The 15,947-nt window shown below is 39.2% G+C and overlaps 2 protein-coding genes across 2 annotated transcripts; one reads left to right on the top strand and one right to left on the bottom strand.

The window, feature by feature from the left end:
- The first annotated feature begins 1,831 nt into the window (after nt 1-1,831).
- Nucleotides 1,832-7,145, top strand: selenok (selenoprotein K). The gene is made up of 4 exons (XM_041800396.1): nt 1,832-1,937; nt 2,538-2,628; nt 5,923-5,997; nt 7,046-7,145. Exons 1-4 carry the CDS (start codon nt 1,919-1,921, stop codon nt 7,143-7,145), a joined length of 285 nt encoding a protein of 94 aa, XP_041656330.1. The 5' UTR covers nt 1,832-1,918.
- A 943-nt stretch (nt 7,146-8,088) lies between these two features.
- On the bottom strand, nt 8,089-15,048 carry actr8 (actin related protein 8). Its single transcript, XM_041800395.1, has 13 exons — nt 14,791-15,048; nt 13,740-13,910; nt 13,525-13,635; nt 13,302-13,406; nt 12,979-13,152; nt 12,306-12,399; nt 12,015-12,147; nt 9,898-10,051; nt 9,716-9,811; nt 9,433-9,573; nt 9,016-9,325; nt 8,658-8,821; nt 8,089-8,459 (listed from the first exon to the last, which is right to left on the bottom strand). Exons 1-13 carry the CDS (start codon nt 14,923-14,925, stop codon nt 8,316-8,318), a joined length of 1,932 nt encoding a protein of 643 aa, XP_041656329.1. The 5' UTR covers nt 14,926-15,048; the 3' UTR covers nt 8,089-8,315.
- Nucleotides 15,049-15,947: the final 899 nt, after the last annotated feature.

Here is a 15,947-nt window from a genome sequence, read left to right as displayed (position 1 = left end):
TTTTGGTCACAACCTTTATAGTGTCAGAATATTGGTAAATGTTTTTTTTTGTGTATGATAAAACATGTTATAAACCTAATATAACAAGGAACAGTTTGTCTATACTTGCAATAAAAGAGACCAAAGTCAGAGGGTACAGTGTACTTTTGATATAAAATGTATGTATTGCTGCTGAGTGGAAGTGATCATCTCTTTGATGTCACTAGTCAATTTTTACTCTGAAAATAAAACTGAAATGTATACTAATATCACCAAAGCGAAAGAAGGCCTTAAGATTCTTTCACCTGGCTGAACTTGGTTCTAGCTTGGGGAATTTTTCACACTTACAACGTACTCAGACTCACCCTGTGCTGTGATATCACTTTTATGTCAGCGGAAAAATGATCCACCCTCATCAGCTAAGTTGCTTTCCACTGTGTATTAACTTCAGACTATGGCTAACTAAAATAAGCTAATGCTAATGTTTATTCTTTTTACTTTTCGATTTTGAATCCCCCTAAAGATAAAGGTGTGTGTGTGTGCCCATGCAATAACATTTGCCAGCTACTGTAAGATAAAGGACATAACATGTCATAGATTTCTCAGTCATAAATGCCACATCAATGTCCACTTAACGTCCCAAACTGACATAGTTATCACTGTTATACAGCAATTTGTGCTCCCCATCAAAGAGATTAACAATTAATCTTTATTGCCAGCAACTATTTCCCTCTGTATATCACGCATAAGTTGTTTAGAAATTGCAGTCACAATCCCCACCCATTGTTATTTCCTGATGGCAACGTGGCGACGAAAGAAGAGAACCTTCATTGTCATCACATCTCAGGTGGAGCCACAACCTCACACCAGAACTGAACCAAAATTCTGCAGTGGAAAAAAAAGAATCTGACCTAGTAGTAGTAGTAGTAGTTTATGAAAAGAAAAAAAAAGAGAAAAACAATGTATTGAATTCATTACTTAAAATCTTAAAGTTCAGAGACATGTTCTACTTTTAATTTAACATTTCCTATTCAAAATAATTATACTTTGCCTATTGCATAAATGCCTTACATGTATATGATATATAAATCACTTTTTGAGTACATAAGGAACACACAGCTGTCAAGTTATTGTGGGTCTCAGCTCAAAGGAGAATAGAGGGGAAATAACTGACCATCAAGCAAAACAAATAACCAAACAAACAAACAAACAAAAACAGCAGAGCAGTACGGAGGGAGCCTTCTGTAAAGCTGAGGGAAAAACGAATGACTGAAACAAAATCACATCTGCCTGGCAAAAGTTGATGGCTGAAGGATTATTGGACAAAACCAACTAAAAAGTGGGCAGGACGAAGGCAGTAGGCTAGAGGAAAATAGAGGGCAAACAGACACAGCCTAACTAAACTAAATTAAGGACACACAGGGCACACAATGTGCATTTATTGGAATATCCATCAGGTCTGTGTGAAGGTGGACAAGAAACATTTGACATGGAATTTGTCTGAATCCGATGTGCAACACAAACAGAAAACTTAAGAGGGAGTTGAATGTCCAATGTTTAAATCCCTGCAAGAGGAAATATAAAATCTTGTTTAAATGTTATTAAAGTAATAATAATAATAATAATAATAAAAATAATAATTATAATAATAAGACAACGTGAATGTAATTAAGCTGTTTATTTATTTATTCATTTTATTTTTACGAGAAACTCTACTGGTGAAACAATTTCAGTTTACTTCCTACTCTCAGCGACAACAGGCTCCAGTGTGGAAACCCACACCCCAGAGTAGTGAGTGGCAGTAAAGTAGCTTTGACGCTAGTTCTCACCCGCCATTATTACAGAAGAAGAAGAATAACACTTCCGGGTTGTTGTTTTGCTTCCTGAGTAAACAAATGTTTTGTCGAGTCCTAGTTGTGAACTCAGCTACGTAGAAAGAATGGTATACGTGTCCAACGGTGGGTGTTTTTTGGTTCATTTTTCTGTAATATTCAGAAATGACGTCTCGCTCTCTAGTGTATATTTTTCTATTCCGACATCTCAGCTAAAAATAAAAAAAAAACACAACACGTCGACTAAATGTGTGACTTGATGAGATCAGGGCCTGGACCTAGTTAGCTTGTTAATGGGCCAGCAGGTTTAGGTTACCTGGAACTGCGTCGCAGAAAAATGCGACATTTGGACTAATAAAGCAACGTTATCAAACCGTGTTTTTTTCCATAGTGTCAATTTCAAAATCTTTTAAGTCCGACAGGCCCGTGTTTAGGCAGCTTTAGGCGGTGTCACAGACCGTTCTGCATCATAAGGTTTAGTCCAATATTGGTTCAAGAGATTCATGACACGAACGCCATTTTAGCATTAAGATACTTAATAGAAACGACGCTCTGGACGGTTTTCAATATCAATTTCCGATTGGTTTGATACGTATGTGTATCAAAACCAAGTATTTTCAGTTAGTCTGTAAAATAGTGAACTGAGAGGACAGTTATTTTTTATAATGTCACTTACCTCCCAAAATACAATGACACCACTATTTCTCTCATCTCATTATTTCCCAGGTCAGGTCTTGGACAACAGGACCCAGTCGCCATGGCGATTGTCCTTAATTGTGGATCTTTTTTGGGCAGCGGTGGAGTTTATTGGTCTTTTGTAAGTTACCATTAGCATCACACAAGCATTAAATAAACAATTCTGACGTTCTTTCAGCAGGTGGAAGTAAGATATGTATTCATGACTGTAAACTAGGGCTGGTTGATATGGCCTTTAATTAGTATCGTGATTTAAACTTAAAACAAGTAAGGCAATTTTTGTTTGGTACATTATTTCTTTGTTGTAACAATGCTTCTGGGTATTAAATCTTATACCGTTGGAAAGCCTGCTTATTACCCTTTTAAATGATGCCACATTTGTAAGGATCATGCAATGCGCCAAATCCTCTCTGCCAGTGCCAAACAGCTTATTTTGTTGTTGTTATTGACTCTTGTTTTGAGCTTCTGGTACCCCCAGGTGCTGCCAATCAGGTGCCTGATTGGCAGCACCTGTGAGCATGGGCCCTGCTACAGTGGTCAGTAGATGTCTGCTTCAAGAATCGGCATGTCACATTTGACTGATCTGGATAGGGCCTGTAGGTTGGGCAACTTCAAGCTGGTGTTCCGCAAAACCAAGTTGCGGCATTGTTTGGAGTGAACCCTAGTACCATCTCCAAACTGAAGGCCAAGTTCCATATAACAGGGAATGTCAGAGACAGGCTGCAAAGTGGGCGTCCCAAGAAGACAACACCCCAAGAATACTGTTTTTTCACCCTACCAGCAAGAACTCTGTCCCCCAAGATGACAACACTTGCCCCCACAGAGCGGGGTTTATTAAGAGACTACCTCCAGAATTTGGGAGTGACCAACACAACCACGTTGGCTGACTTGCGACAAATGCTGGTTGAAGAAAGGGATGCCATCCCACAGCAGTGGGCGACCAGGCTGGTAACCAGCATGAGGAGGAGGAGCCAGGCTGTTGTGGCTGTGTATGGTTCTTCCACAAGCTACGGAGGCTCCTGTTTGTTAAATGAATAAGTTGTTAAATTGTCAGTATGTCTTGTTTCTTCAAACTTCAATAATCCAATCCACCAAACAGGAGTCAATGGCAGAACCAGCTGTTTGGCATTGGCAGAGAAGATTTGGCACATTTTTCATGCGCGCAACCTACACACTCAGCTCTCCTGCTCATTCCACAAATCCATGATCCTTACAAATGTGGCATCATTTAAAAGGGTAACAAACAGGCTTTCCAATGGTATAAGATTTATTACCAAGAAACATTGTTACAACAAAGAAATAATGTACCAAACACAAATTGCCTTACTTTTTGTTTTAAGTTTAGTTTGGCTGTATAACAACACATGATATATATCAAGATGATTTGAAATCTCCTCTAAATTGCTGCATAAATGTTAAATTCAGCCCTTTGATGCATAAAATGACACCAGTATGATGATGATTAAAGGACACCCTTGTATTGTTTTTTTTATCATTTATTTGCAGAATTGGTCAAACTAATGTCAAGTTCACACTCTGATTTTGAAAAACACTTTATCCACAAGCTTTAACAAATAAAAATAGATAATGACCTTCAGCTAAAAGATACGTTATCCTTTAGGGAGATGCCTTAGTATTTAAGCATATTACAGATTAATGTAAGTACTGTATGTCATGCTTACCTAGCAGCCAGTAAGATTTAGTCTTTGTAGCATGGGAGAGACTCTGTTTTGAAACTTCACCACCCTGTCTTCAGGGCCACCTGCCTGGACAAGTGTTCATTATATGAGGACAAGGTCAGCATAACCATTTACCTGAGAACAGTCAGTATTTTCCCCATCAAATTAACCTGCAGAATAATGGCTCTTGAGGGCTCATACATGTCTAAAAGTTTAGATTTCACTCAGCAGGAGAGGGCGGGAGTTTAGAAAGTCAATTAGGCTGCACAACAGTGCATCATTGAGAGAGAAACCTCTCTCTCCCTCCCCCTCTCTAAAGACTTTCGACCTCACCCAGGACTTTTAGCATCCACTGATGATTCATCATACTGCCGCCGATAGTTGAGTACGGCCTGAGTTCTCACACTGACAAGTGAGGTCAGGATGGACCATCCACAGATCCAGGAGTACAACTTCTTCTGTACCTACTTATAACAAAAGTTTGACCCTTTCCCTTCTTAAAGACAAATAAATTTCTAGCCTGTGATAGAGACAGTCTTTAATTAATTAACTGACACTAGTAAAGCATACCATTCTTATTGCCCAATCCAAAAATTTGATTGTGTTTATTTTCTGCTATCTAGAGACCCATAAACCAATAATCAGAAGACTGTTCTTTAACTTCTATGCAGGAAGATTCTATTGATTGTGGACAGAGAGGGAGAGAGAATGGGAAAAGAGCAGCGTGCAGCGCTGTCAGTCTACAGTTTGATTTTTGCTTTAAAACAACATAAAGTTAATCACATTAAACAGTGTAGAGAGATCAAGGAGGGCTCAAAACACTGCGTCATTAGCTCTACATGCGGCCTCAATGGGTAGCTCAGTTGTGGTGGAAAAGCAAGTCTCCCTGCCATGCCTAGCTGCCATGCTGAGTCGAGCCACACCATGTAATAGAAAAGCCCCATATACAGTGCATCCAGAGAGTTTTCACACCTCTTTACTTTTCCACATTTTGTTACGTTACAGCCTTATTCTGAAATGGATTAAATTCAGTTTTTTACCTCAAAATTCTACACACGATACCCCATTATGACCACGTGAAAAAAGTTCGTTTGAAACTGAGGCTGTAATTGCTGCCAAAGGTGATTGAATAAGTATTGAGCAAAGGATGTGAATACTAATGTACACTTTATATGTTCTTAAAATAAATAAATTTGCAACGGTTTCAAACAAACTTTTTTACTTGGTCATAATGGGGTATCGTGTGTAGAATTTTGAGGTAAAAAACTGAATTTAATCCATTTTAGAATAAGGCTGTAACGTAACAAAATATGGAAAAGTGAAGCGCTGTGAATGCTTTCCAGATGCTCTATATGCGTTTGGTCTTATTGGTGTAACCAAAAATAGCCTGGCCAACAGGACGTCTCATTTGAGCAAATCTTGCCTGGACCCAATAGGGGTATGACACCCCTGCCTTAGAAGAAATTGTGGCTCAGTATCTTGTCCATTTCAGGATACTTACATGTAGCCAGTGGTAACTACCTGCAAATGTCCCCCTTAAAGGGCAACCAGTTCAGCCACAGGTGCCCAACATGTTGATGTGTTGCAAGAAAAATGTGAATTGTTCACTTTACAAATGAGTTAGGTTCTGCATTATTACTTTTTTAATGTTTTTTGTGCAAGTATTGAAACAAATAACAGTTCAGAATCACCTAATAACACTGATGTCTACTCTGATCTTTTTTGTCCTTTTCCAGTTTTAAGACGATGATAAACCCTGACATGACAAAGGATGGAAACTGTGGTTCATCACGCTTCAGTGATGGCAGAGGGTAGGTTCTTGGAGCACAGTTCTTTCTCCACTGTTGTACACATTTTGGAATTTCTTATATGCCTAGCTTAGGTTACCATTTCAGGTAACTTAATGTGTTGGCCACAGTTTATATATAGAAGCATGAACCAACTGTATAGCATTGCAACTTTATTTGAAATGGGGTTTTATTACAAGAAGCTTAATGTGTTAGAGGCTAAACACAGGCACATAAGACGTTTCCACAGTCATGAATTAGATACAAAAAATTGAATCAATAAACCATCCATCCCTTTACATCATAAATGCCACATGTATTAGCAAGAAATGTTTGTATGCTTAGGAGATGATAAAGATTTTTAGTTTATTCCTGTAAGTGGAACAGTTTTGATAAACCTTTGGTCAAAAGGTTGAGTGGGAGAGAAAGACCAGAGTATTTAAATATCTCCTCATCTTGGGTACTTTTGCAAGACTTCCCTCTGATAACATTAGTGACCAGACAGTGCTGTGGTATGTAAGCAGGACAGAAGTGTTCAAATGTTCCTGTATACAGTCCTAGGAATTTCTTAGGTGCTGCATCCACAGCTAAATGCATGTAGAAGTCCATTAGAAGTCCATTGTTTCAGGCAGTCTGTGCTGCTCTGTGACTAAAGAGTTTGTCTTTATTCCATTTTTGTTTTTTGGTTCAGCTGATTTTAATCGGAACAGGACCACTCTCTGGTGCTGATTCAATTTGAAACATAGGTTACCATGGCCAGCTAGCCATGTCAAAAGAAACCTACATTTGTAAAATTGAAAACTCGGTTCATGGGCAACAAATGTCACTTAGTCCTTTCTTATATTACTACCTCCTGACAGCAGAGACAGTTGAAATACCATTTTATGTGGTTACATATTAGAACAGTTATAAATTAATATGATGGAAATATATAAAGGAAAATAATTTTGTACGCAGTCATATTTTCCATCGGTTTCTTTCAACTTCTATGTATTTGATATAGACAAAAGCACAACAAGAATACTGTCACCTTTATAACACCATGCTCCATCCCCTTGGCCTTTTTTCCCAGTCCTCCAGGTCCCCCTGGTGGCAGAAGACATATGGGAAGAATAAACCATTTCGGAGGCCCCAATGCTCCACCTATGGGTGGAGGAGGATGAGGAAGGTGATATTCAGTCTTCAGTTCAACATTGCTGACAGATAAGCCCTTTGTTGTAATTTCATCTTTTATTAGAGTATGAAAAATTGTGTTTATGGATTTGAAGTTGAGGGTATAGTCTTCCAGGATGTTTTTAATAATATTTCAGTTGATATGTAGATTATAATTTAAAAACATCATTTTACTCCATTGTTTAACCCTTGCTTTTCTTTAGGTAAACGCCTACACTCAGTGTAGGCATTGGGCCTGGCACAGTGTCAAGATTCTGACATCACAGTGCTGAAGCCCTTCTTCCTCTGCTGCCGCTGCCACCAGCAGTTTCTTGACGCCATTCTGGGAATTCCTACACACAGGGGCCAGAATGGCTGATACAGCAGCTATCTACACCACTTCTGTTTTTTCTGCTTTCATCCCTAAACCTTTCTCCACCACCAGACATCAGTCTCTTTGAGAGATGTAACATTTTTGTTGTAACTCCTTTATCATTATTCATGATGATTGTTTGTACTGCTGACAGAATAAAACGTTTTGCTTTTCAAATGTATACCGACGGATTATTTTTGTTCTAGACTGATGAAGACATTGATGGTACCAGAGGCAACTTTGTATTTTACTTTACTTACTACATGCTCAGTATTCCAACTATTTTTATTTCAATGCAATTCAATGGCATGGGTGGACAAATGTGACAGGTTTGTTCTGATGTATATATTAACATTTTATTTATTTTATAATCAAAGACGCCTCATCTTCTGTAAAAAGAAATACAAAACATAAATACAAAAAGTGATCTTCTCTGGGCATTTCATGGAACATCTGCCAACAATAAGGGGGATTGGGGGGGCAATTGTTAACATGAGTTTTGTAGTGTTGTATCTGATTGATTCTGATTTCATAACTATGCTTTCCCATGATTCAGAACATCACAAAAAAAAAACCCCAAAACATTTGCCTTAAGGAAAACACTTGAGTTTATTGTTCAACAGCCCTGCTTTGTCTGCTGTCTAAGCTGTGTCATCTCAAGTTAACTGTAAGCCTAACTTTCTTTACATGTTTACTCAAACATAATCCTCCTTCCACTGTGGCATCTGCTAGAATTAGTCTAGTCGTAACATGTGCACCATGTTTTTGGGGAACACAGCCAAAGCAGCCAAGACACTAAATTAAACTTCACATGGTATCACCAGACAAAAGCAGCTCTCTCACGGAGCATTCGGACACCAAAACGCTGCCATTCCCTCTGGTGGATCCACATCTCCTGGGTGGTGTCCAAACACGCCAACACTGCTCCGCCCTTCCATGATATCAGCCGAGGGTCCATGTCCTGTGGTGCGTTAATATCAAAATACAGTTAATTTGAAGAGTTGTTTGCAGCATATTTCCACCAGTCTTCACTGATAGCTGTGCTTAGAACTTACTGTTCTTACTCCACAAAAAGGGAACTATTAAACACAGTGTTACTTTGCCTGTATTACAGATCTGTATCAAGGTCATTGTTGATATGCTACTTATCTCCAGTTACCTTAGGTCGTGTGATAACTTCCACATTATCTACCAGTCTTCTGAATGAGGGCGGCATCTTGTTGATGATGCGATGAAGCAGAAATTCCTGGGCACCAGGAAACATAAGCCCTCCTCCCACCACCAGGATAGAGCTGTACATTTTGCGTTTGGTTTCATCTGATGCTGTTAGTACAAAAGAGAATACTAGGTAAAAGTAGATAATGTAAGCCTAAAGCCATAACTGTTTTTGTTCACTCTGAAATACTGATTTCATTGTATTTTTATTAAAGCATTCTCATTTTTACAATTAGTGACCCATTTCCACTTCTCCTGTAAAGCACCCAGTTAATGCATATTGTGTCTACTTGATCTCTTACCACAGCAGTCAATGCTATGCAGGATAGCCTTATCCAGGCCAAGTGCTTTGCTCTCAAACTGGCTGATAAGAGCAGTCTTCCTGGAGAGATGAGCAGATAAGGGCTCTTCCAAATCGCCTGCCCCCATAAGGCACTCCCCTTGTGCAGTCCCAAGCTCCAGTTCCCCTTTTGTCCCTCCGCTACTGCTGCCGGTCCCACAGCCCCTGGGAAGGTCAGAAAGCTCCCCAATCCCCACCTGACTGCTCATGTCACCATCCAAACCTCCACCTGGTCTAGAAATTGCCTTCCGGTCTGTAGCAGATTTAGACGACTGGTGGAGAAAATTGGCAACTGATCAATAATGACTGAATCATAGAACAACAATATAGGCAATTAGAATTTAATTCAGTGGGTTCAATGTGTGTGTGAGTCTTTTACCTGGTCCTGTTTGCTCTGTGTAGCAAGCAGGTAATGTTCATCATAGGGATCCTCTGAGTCACCTTGTGAGCGATACTGAACTGATGTCATCTTCTGGCCAACAATGCCAAATGTAGTAGGGTAGAAGAGACCCATGGGTGCCTAATATTTCCATAAATCCATTTACACCAAAAGAAATATGGGAAAGGTTACAAATAGAGCCACAGAATCACCTACTGCAAAACTACAGTATGTCGCAGCAGGAATCCAGTTAAAAATTAGTTTTACTATTTGAGCAAGATACCTCTAATTTCTCATCCCCTAGCCGAACCTGGTAGAGAAGAGCTGGTGCTTCTGGGAAGCGTGTTTGGAATTCATGGTCTTGTAGTCCTGATATGTCCTGTTATGATCAAGAAAATAAAAGACACAAATGATCAACATTTAAACAAACCAGTGAACTCACCCTCTCCCCTAAACAATACACACTTGGTCTAGATGGCACATGGTCTCCTTCAGGTGTTGCAGGAGCTGACAGTCCAGTCTGCTGGACAGCTGACAGTCTCTGTAAGGAAAACCTGCTCTTTGTAGAAGCCAGTAGAACGTACGGGTAACATCCGAGCCGCCATATGCTAAACACAGTCTGTGAATTGCAACAGAGAAAAACATACAACTTAATAATTGTAGCCTGCAAAAGGTCCATGGTAATATTTTTCACAAATTCTTTAACCCTGTGTTTAAGTTTTCCTTTTCTTGCAATATTTTGATTCACCAAACACTTTCTTTTGCAGCTAAACCTTCCTTTAAATTAATAACGAAAGGTTTAGCTGTAAACGCAATGTTGGTCCCACACATAATATTATATAATGCACAACACCATAAGCACATAATCTGCCATCTTTGTAGAGCTATATAAGCTGAGTACATCCTTAAACTGAAGGTATATTTTAATAAGGCCAGTTCAAGAATGTTTTATTTAGATGTGTTTAAGAATGGTTTGATATGATTCAACATACAATTTTTTTAGATTAAAAAAGGTAAAAGTTGGCTACAGTAAACAAATACATACAGTAGCCTTTGTGATTCTTCCTCCGTGACTGGACAGGTGGAATTCATCATTCATAACCAGGGCCTGGCAATAACTTTTTGCTCACCAGCCATTATGGCCAAGGTTTTCCAAAGTTACTAGCCACTCAGCATTTTCACTAGCCACAATTAAGTCGTTCAGAAATTACATCTTAAACCTCATATTGAACTGAAAAAGTTCAAGCTCGAGTATGTAACATTCGATGAGAACCCTGTAGAATCAACTCTACGAAAACCCAAAATTTGGTATCTTAGAAAATTAGAATAGTGTGAAATAGTTTAATATTAGAGACTCATGGTGTCACACTCTAATCAGCTCTTTAGCTCAAAACACCTACAAAGGTTTCCCAAGCCTTTAAATGGTCTCTCAGTCTGGGTCAGTAGGCTACACAATCATGGGGAAGACTGCAGATGTCCCAAGCAGTGGACTGCAGCTGGAGTCAGTTCTTCAAGAGCCATCATGCACGGAAGTATCCAGGACAGGGCTACAACTGTCACATTCCTTGTGTCAAGCCACTCCTGAACCAGAGACAGAGGGCTGAGGACAAAAAGACTGGACTGTTGCTCAGTGGTTCAAAGTCATATTTTCAGATGATAGTAAATTTTGCATGTCATTTGGAAATCAAGGTCCCAGAGTCGGGTAGAAGAAGGGAGAGGCACAGAATCCAAGTTGCTTGATGGATTCACTTGGACCTCAAGTGTAAAATTTGGGGAGCCATGTCATCTGCTGGTGTTGGTCCACTGTGTTTTATCAGGTCCAAGGTCAGCGCAGCCGCATACCAGGAAGTTTTAGAGCACTTCATGCTTCTCTCTACTGACCAGCTTTACGGAGATGCTGATTTCATTTTCTAACAGGACCTGGCACCTTCACACACGGCCAAAAGTACCAATACATGGTTTAAAGACCATGGTGTTACTGTGCTTGATTGGCAAACAAACTGGCCTGACCTAAACCCCACAGATTCTCTATGTGGTTTGTGAAGAGGAAGATGCGAGACTCTAGACCCAACAACACAGATGAGCTGAAGGCCGCTATCAGAGACTTCAATAACGTCTCAGCAGTGCCACAGGCTGATTGCCTACATGCCACAATGCATTGCTGCAGTAATTTATGCAAAAGGAGCCCCGACCAAGCATTAAGTGCTTTTCATGTTTATACTTTTCAGTAGATCAACATTTTTGTGTTAAAAAGCCTTTTTCTTGGTTTTAAGGAAATAATCTAATTTACTGAGGTACTGAATTTTGGGCTTTCATTAGCTGTAAACAAAAATAATCAAAATGAAAAGAAATAAGCACTTGAAATACATCAGTCTGTGTGTAATGAATCTATGTAATATATGAGTTTCACTTTTTTTATTGAATTACTGAAATAAACCAGCTTTTTGCTGATATTCTAATTTATTGAGAAACAACTGTATCACTCAGATGTGCTTCCAACTAATAAATGTAACAGCTTTTTGTGTGGAAGATGGATGAATAAATAATTTCATGGATATAACAAAAATGTAAATAATTCCTACCTGGAATTGCGATGGGAAACCCCATCCTCTACACAGCATATACTTGTCTTCTGGTCTCCTACATCCACGACACAAGCACTGCTCAATCCACTGCCAAAAGTCGCACACACTGACTCCTGGTGCACTATGATTGCTGCACACACACACACCCAGGAACACATAGAAAACATGCAAATAACCGACCACAAAGAGGTTAGGTGACAGCCAAAGACATAGATTTGAGAATTCTTTAGCCTGCGCAGAAAATAATATTGTGTTTAAAAACGTCTTCAGTAAATATGTATGAATTACCTGAAAAGCCCATATTAAGCAGCAGCATGTTGACAATTTCTTTGATGTGCTGCCTGTTACAGATGTCTGGGACCAACAAGATGCATCTGTAATACTGATCATCATTCACAAAATGCAAGGCAAAAATGTATTAAGTATACAAAAAAATCCTTGTTTTTTCTTATTTCTTAATGGATACTGATATAGAAAAAAAAAATCAGTATGAGATGCCAAAGGCTTAATCGTAGCACATACACACAAATTTCATTTGTATTTGCAGGGACAGTACGGTTGTTTTGCAGGTTCAAGATTAAAGCATTTTTATATCTGAACATGAGGCTTTTTGTGGGGTTCTTTTTTAACATCACCCCCTGCTGAGTAAGGATAAATCAACATGCCATGTTACATTGATCTGTTCTTGCAAAATTTAAACCATTCACTTTGCTTACTATCAAAGTTTTTAACAGCTCGGTGGAGATATGCATTTAAACTGTTAATTTATGTGTTTAATTTATAAACATCTATAAATGTGCTGCTGGCATCAAATTCAACATGGGTATATCATTTTCAAAAGCAATGCCATTTCTTGCAAAAACTTTATCCGTCTATTTTCATTTATTCTTTTTATGTTATTTTCTTCTGTTAACAATTTGCAGAATTCTTAAACATTTTATGGAGGGGATGTTGCCTCTACCTTCAAATCTTTAATGGGAATATCCAATTGCTTTTGAATGATGTGACTCCAGATTGTTTCAAGGTCAGCCAAAACAGCAGTCAGTGAGCCTCCAGGACCTGCATGTACATTGAGCTGACCTCTCACAATGGGCCAGTGGATGTTGTAGCAGTCAGCTGGATTCACATAGATAGCCTGCATGACAATAGGATAGAAAGTTGAAAGGTTGAATGTTAGGGAGAAATTGATGTAGCAGGATAAAAATAAGAGTTTCTCAAATGAAAATGGCTGTAGGTGTCCCTAATAGTTTCTAAATCATTAACACACGTAAAATATTTACTGACCTCTTCTCCCACCAGATGAGGAGGCTGGTGGGCTGTGTTTGTCCACCTCACTCTGGTGCTGTTGTCTAGAACTGCTGGACGGATCTGACAATTATAAGCTCTTGCCTGAACACAAAAAAGAATTGACAAAAGATGAACAAAACTCTAAATTTTTCCTTTCCTTACATTTTTTTAAATAAGCACCATTTTTCCCTTTTCATGCTTTTTATTTAAAGATGCACACCTGTTCAGCTGACGCCGGTGTCCTCCGCACCCCATTCGACATCTTCTTGGACCAGATGGCTTGGTCAACCATTTTCAGACCATGCTGCCTTTGCTCATTACTCTCTGGTTTCTGCCAGACAGGAAAAATAAACAGAAAAAATGAAAGAATTTGATTACTGTGGGCAAATGAAATACAAGACAGTATTATGGTTGATCCATTCATGAGTGACATACATTTAGACCTTCCCTCAACAGCCAGGCATCTTCACATCTGGGCTGTCCACTTTGCTTGTGTCTGCGTGCTATGACGTGTGGAACCGTCACTGGAAGAGTGTCTGTTCCTCGTCCTATGCGCAGTGTCCTTGATCCAGGGTGGATAACAACTACAAAATTGCTCTGTATTTGCTGTGAAATAAATACATGTGTTAGACATGAACTTAAACAGTATATTCAGGCTGGCTACAAAATAAAAGGCTAGGGGCGACTGAAGTTCAGTAGGAAGAGCTTGTCATTTTGCAATGGGAGGGTCTTGGGTTCAATCCCAGCCTCCTGCAGTCACATGTTGATGTGTCTTTGGGCAAGAAACTTAATCCCAATTTGCTCCAACTGCTTCGCCATCTCCACACAGGATCTCTGGAGCTTAGTGACTATCAGGTTTTTGGATACCTCTCTTACTAATGTCCTCCAGTTTGATCAGATGAGCAGCTCTTGCAAAAGTCCTGGTTGCGCCAAACGTTTTACATTTGAGAATTATGGAGGCCATTGTGCTTTTGGGAACTTTCAGTGCAGCAGAATTGTTTGGAGTCTTTCCAATATCTGTGCTTGCAACAATCCTGTCTCTGTGCTCTGCAGGTAGTTCCTTTGATCTCATGGCTTGGTTTTTGTTTTGATATGCCTTGATAGCTGTAAAGTCATCTATAGAGGTGTGTACCTTTCCAAATCATGTCCTATTAAAAAATTTACCACGGATGAACTCCAATCAAGGTGTAGAAACATCTAAAAAACGACCAAGAGAAATGAAAGTCACCTGTGTTAAATTACAAGTGTTGCTGAAAATGGTCTGAATACTTATGTCAATGTGACATATTCGTTTATTTATTTTTCACACATGTACAAAAAAATCCAAAATTCTGTTTTCACTCATGATGGGGTGCTGGGATTAAATAACGAAAAAAAAAGAATTTAAATGACTGCAGCATCAAGCTGCAACATAAGAAAATGACAGAAATGACGGGGGTCTGAAGACTTTCTGAATGCACTGTAAGAGGCTCTCACATCTCTTTACCTCATGTAAGGGCTCTGGGATGACTGGAGGAGCGATGGGTCGTTTTACACCACGCTGTTGCTCCTTCTCTTTCTCCTTCTCTCGTTCCTTATCTTTTTCTTTCCCGTTGTCCTGCTCCTTTTCAGCTTGTGTCATAATTGAAGCTTAAAACTAAATTTTTTTTCCTTAATAAAACACGCAGTTCTTTGTGCCCTACGTCAAATGCGCTCTCAAGCACAGACCTTGGTCTCATTCAAAAATTTCGGCTGAGTAAATAACATTGTCTGCTTCCGTGTTTGGTCATGACGTCCCGCATCCCATCTTCTTCTTCCTTTCGATTGGCAGAATAGACGCAGCAGCAGCGTATTGCTGCCCCACAGTGGTACGATGCCGTCCAGTGCCATTCAGAAATTGTATCTTCTATTTTAGGAGACTCCTTGAGCTCTAATATGTTGGATATTGTTAGAATCTTCTTTTCCGTCTGTGCTGTTTTAAGGCAGTCGGAATCCATAATTCACCTTTGCCACTTCTTGGACTTAATTAGTCACATCAGAACTGTTAATATGAGACAGCATCTGTCTATTATAAAACACTATAGTTTATAGTGTTATAGAAATACTTCTACAGGTAAACTGAATTAAAATAGGACCAATTAAGTTTTTCACCACTGCTGTAGTAGTTCCCTCCGTCATCTGTGAGGTCTATCAGCCCCTCTCTGCTAGAAACCGATTTAAAGAAAATCTAGAGATTCATCTGTTAATGCTGGTCTGACAGGACGATCAAACATATTTGCCTTCTTTTCTGGTGAAAACCAGAACCTCTCAAATGTCATGCCTTAGTGACAGCACAAAGGATGGGAACCCTTTGAGGCACTAATTTGTTCTACTCTGCAGGAAGTATAACTATAGTAAATAACAAAAATATAATTGATGACCTTCCTCTGCTTAGACCATTAAAGGGGTAAGCATAATTGTAGACCTTTCTGTAAGCTGACTTCGTTTTATATAAGCTGATTTTAAAGCATGCTGTGTCCATGCTTAATCTCATACTGTAAAATCTAAAATGACAGTAGAGCAAAATGATTGCAAACTCTCCACTGTTCCTGATATGTTGCTGTTCGCTGTCAGGTAATGTTTTTGTTTTGTTTCTGGACAAGAGATGTAAGGCACGCATGATAA

Source organism: Cheilinus undulatus, linkage group 11, assembly GCF_018320785.1.
Source record: "Cheilinus undulatus linkage group 11, ASM1832078v1, whole genome shotgun sequence".
NCBI lineage: Eukaryota > Metazoa > Chordata > Actinopteri > Labriformes > Labridae > Cheilinus > Cheilinus undulatus.
The sequence above is the reverse complement of the archived record's forward strand: the minus strand, read 5'-3'. Positions and strand labels throughout refer to the sequence as shown.

Excerpts from the sequence above, each read along its gene's own strand:
- actr8 (XM_041800395.1), bottom strand. The coding sequence starts at position 14,925 with ATGACACAAGCTGAAAAGGAGCAGGACAACGGGAAAGAAAAAGATAAG. Across the intron at positions 13,407-13,524 it reads CACCGGCGTCAGCTGAACAG|GCAAGAGCTTATAATTGTCA; the intron begins GTGTGCATCTTT and ends TTTTGTGTTCAG. Across the intron at positions 12,148-12,305 it reads GCTTAATATGGGCTTTTCAG|CAATCATAGTGCACCAGGAG; the intron begins GTAATTCATACA and ends GTGTGTGTGCAG.